General features: G+C 37.4%; 1 protein-coding gene across 1 annotated transcript; it reads left to right on the top strand.

Moving 5' to 3' along the window:
* The first annotated feature begins 532 nt into the window (after window positions 1–532).
* Window positions 533–1,275, top strand: LOC128743760 (uncharacterized). The gene has a single exon (XM_053840421.1). The coding sequence runs from the start codon at window positions 534–536 to the stop codon at window positions 1,071–1,073; it is 540 nt and encodes a 179-aa protein (XP_053696396.1). The 5' UTR covers window position 533; the 3' UTR covers window positions 1,074–1,275.
* The last annotated feature ends 2,801 nt before the right edge of the window (window positions 1,276–4,076 follow it).

Genomic DNA, 4,076 nt, shown 5'->3' with positions numbered 1-4,076 from the left:
AAACTTCGTGGCTAATTTCGTGTCCAGGTCCAAATTCAAGGCCAATTGCATGTCTGATTTGCAGCCCAATTTAATTTCAATTTTAAATCAAATCTAAACTCCGATATCTAGTCCAATTTTAAGTCTAATGTTGAGACTAATCTCAAGTTCAATTTGAACCAATTTGAAGTTCATATTAATAATATAATAATAATTTTAAATCCAAGTCTTATCCAATTCCAATTTCTCGTAAAATTTAAAGTTCTAATTTAATGTCCTGTGTAAAGTCCGAGTTTTTTTTCTACTTGGGCACGCTAGTGTCTGGAACTCACAGTAACTGAAACTAGTACCAAATTTATGCATGCACAAACAGCTTCACATCACATCATGGGATCGCTCACTACCAGTGTCTTGCTCAGATAGCAGCGTCATGCTGTTTCATTTACGCAAATGCTTGGATATTGGCTGCCAAGCACTGCCTTGATCCTGCCTCTAGCATGATTCAGTACAGTTTCTCCTGGCAAAGTGAGCAGACCAGCATCCGTGACTTAACCATGGTAGTAATTACTGAAAATCAGTTGTTTAGCATAGTTAACCAAGAGCATGTTGAACTTGATGTGGAGATACTAGAGGAAGTCGCTAAGCAGATCAACGAGATGACCGAAGATCCCAACGAGGCAGCGATGTTTATCGCTCATATGCTCTATTGGAGTCCTGGTTTCAGAATAATGAAAGATTATAAACAAGGAGCTGGTCAACCATGCGGTGAAAAATACTATAGCCGGGGATACCTCTCGCTAATGTGGGACTACAATTACCGGGCAGCATCGCAAGCTCTTTTCAACGACAATAGGCTATTTGAAAATCCGGATTTGGCAACGGAGAGCCCGGAGATGTGCATGCGTGTGTCGGTGTGGATCTGGACGGCGCAAGTACGCCCGCAAGCTGCTCCGTTTGATAATTTCTACGCCACGACTAAGGCTATAAACGGTGACGAGGAAACGAGTTCCAGCCATCCAGAAGCAAAGCAACGCTATTTTAAGTATGAGAGGGCCGCTAGATATTTGGGGGTGACCCCAGTACCTGAAGGATAATCAACCATTGTGCCAACCATTGAGAGACCAAATAACAATAGATAATAGCAGGTGAAAAGTTTGCATTCCTTCGTGTGTGTCTTTGTCTCCTCATAATGGTTGGAATACCCTTACAAATCAGGAATTGGCTTTGAATAAAGGAAACTTCAGCGAATTGCAAATACAGTTAGAGAATAAGAATAGCGAGAGCATTTCTAGTGAAACAACCTTCAATACATTATACTTTTGATTTACAACTGCGCTTTTTTTAGTTTTCCGAAATTTTATCCGATTTTAATAGGTACTAAAATAACATAGATTTTTTTGTAGCAAGAACACTCGTTCCGTAATATTGGTGGATATTCTTTTGATCACCGTTACCATGGAAAAGAATTATTTTCTATGATTTGCGATAGATAATGGGGTAAAGTAGTTGAAGACATCTTGCATAATGAAGGCGATTTTCTGTTGATTGAATGCACTATTACCTACATATAAATGGAGCAACCTTCTTTGAGCTTGGATTTTAAAAACGATGTAACGACGACGTTGCTAGGCGACGGCGTTGTAATTATAGAAGTTTATTTATTAGTTTACGTTAAGCTTCTAGTAGTTTGAGTTTGCTCGAAAGTACTTATTTTTCACAAAGCCCGAAAAAGTACTTAATTTGAGAAACTGTTGGGTGCTTCATAAATTATCTGATAACTGTTTCTTCGATCCGTAGTATTCTATATTTATACGCTCAAGTTGGAACTATTGATCAGTGAAATAAAGTGAAGTGTAAACTACGTGACAAGATATAAAAAAAAACCAACAATCATCGGAGATACACAGTTGATTATCGAGAGTAGAAATCAGGCTAAGGAAGAGCTAAAATCTTATAATAGAGGTAGGTAGTCTTTTGTTTTTCATAATGCTGCTTTATAGTAAAATGCCCAAACCAAAAAAAAGGTGAGGCACGATCGGGAAAGGATTTGTGTTTCAGTCTGGGCCCACCCGTAAAATTTCAATTCAGATTACACATTAGATGAGCAATGTGTGAGCTTTTTGGTGGTTTTTACGTTTGGATTAATAAATCTTTTTGACTGGTTACAACCTCTGACAGCCATCCAATTGGCCGTCACCTTTTGTTCTTCCCAGCGTTTTGGTTCCATTTTGATTGTGCATTTTGAAACATCGCAAAAAGGCTCCGGGACCGGTGAATTCCGAATTGGAGCCCGCTTTTGCTAACTCGTTTGATATTTCATTGCCTTCCATGCCACAATGCCCTGGAACCCAGTATAGACTTTTTTCGATGTGCATTTGCAAACACTTAGAGAAAATGCAGATATTTGCCATGTTTGAATCTTCTTCTCAAGCAAACATTCACACATTCAATTATTGCAAGGATCTTCGCCTGAAACATGGTCCCATAGCTACTGATATTTTTGTTCCAGAGCCATAGATTTCAGCAGTAGGTTTTGAATCAATTTTTGAGCCATCAGTGAGAAATATCATTGAGCCCTGACGAACCATAGAAGCTCCCCTCTCCCAGTCAGAGTGTGAAGTTTCACACACCTTATAGGAAGTATCATAGTTATCCTCCGGATTCATCCAATCTCCGTTAATATATATACCGAAATATACGCATATATTCGCATATAAACAAGCACACATATGTGTATGTTTTCATCTATTTACTGCTCCTAATCGTATGACAGTTACAATTTCTATAGTATTTCCATAAAAATGTCTCGGTCACATAAGTAGGTCTGTTTATCACTTTTGAGCATACGCTCTGGCTAACGATGGTTTACGCTTAGCCTTAAGCGACTAGATAATTCAATTTCAAGTTTTGGCATCATTCTCCATAATTTGCTCGACACAATTCCTCTTAATTACTTACGTGCTATGCAGTGGATTAAGCTCCGCAGGTCTCGAAAGTCAGTATGCAGGATAACTGCATCTTTTCGTGAGCGAAAAAATGAAACTCATGAATTGCTACGAAAGGTAAAAGGTGGGTAGGATGTGGTTTCCGTTTCCAGTAAAACCACTGGCCATACTTGTGTTGTGAGAGACTCTAGAAAGGCCAGCACATTGGGCTATTAGGTTAGATTGCATTCTACACATAAAACTAAACTACAAGCGGTTGTTGAAAACTCGACAAATCACCTGCCCATGAGAGGAGTGTTTAAATTTGACTTTAAAGTGCATTTAAAATTGAAATTAAATTATGATTGAAATTGAACATAAACACGAAATTAGATACGAAGTTAAAATTAGGATTGTAATTTTTTGTCTTATTCTCTCACAAGTTTCACCTCTATTCTGTTCTAATTTTTTGGCATTTTCCAGTCCCGCTTTTCCACTTTTTCTTCGGTTTTTTTCTTTCACCTCTTCATTTTCTGTAACATATTTTTATTTGGTTTTTGCCGTCTATTTTCTTCCTTTTTCTGCCGTTTCATGCTTTTGCTGACCCATATTTCCTGTATCATTGTTCCGTTTTTCCTCGTTTCGTGTCCCATTTTTTCTTATTTTCAATCCTGCTTTTGCTCTTTGTTTTCATTCTTATTTTTTGTTATTTAATTTGCTGTTTTCCGTGTTTTCACTTCTCACCTTCCTCTGTTCGTTTCCAGTTTTCATCTCCATCCTAACTCTTTCTATCTCCTTCCTTTCTTGTTTTTTGTCTTCGTCTGTTCCGTTTTGCTCTTTTAGATGTCTCGTCTTTTCCTTCTTTTATGTCACGTTTAATCTGTTTCTGATTCCCTTTTTTTCCCTTTACTCTTTGATTTTCCTTTTTCATCTCCAGTTTTTCGTCTTCCGTTTTAACTTTGTATTTGATTCTTTGGAAAATTACAGTTTTTATTCTTTTTTTCTAGATTTTTGTTTCACCTTTTTTCCTTTCATGTCCATTTTGACGTGTTTTCCCCTGGAAATTAAATAAAAAGAAAACTTATCCAATTCAATTCTACGAACAGACCTCATAGAGGTATGAGGTCTGTTATTCTACTATATATATTTTATTGCAGGCTTGCTCAGTGTCTG

The sequence above is a fragment of the Sabethes cyaneus genome, chromosome 3, assembly GCF_943734655.1.
Source record: "Sabethes cyaneus chromosome 3, idSabCyanKW18_F2, whole genome shotgun sequence".
Taxonomy (NCBI): domain Eukaryota; kingdom Metazoa; phylum Arthropoda; class Insecta; order Diptera; family Culicidae; genus Sabethes; species Sabethes cyaneus.
Note: the sequence above shows the minus strand (reverse complement) of the source record. Positions and strands in the feature narration are given on the sequence as shown.

Coding starts and splice junctions, on each gene's coding strand:
- LOC128743760 (XM_053840421.1), top strand. CDS start 534: ATGGTAGTAATTACTGAAAATCAGTTGTTTAGCATAGTTAACCAAGAG.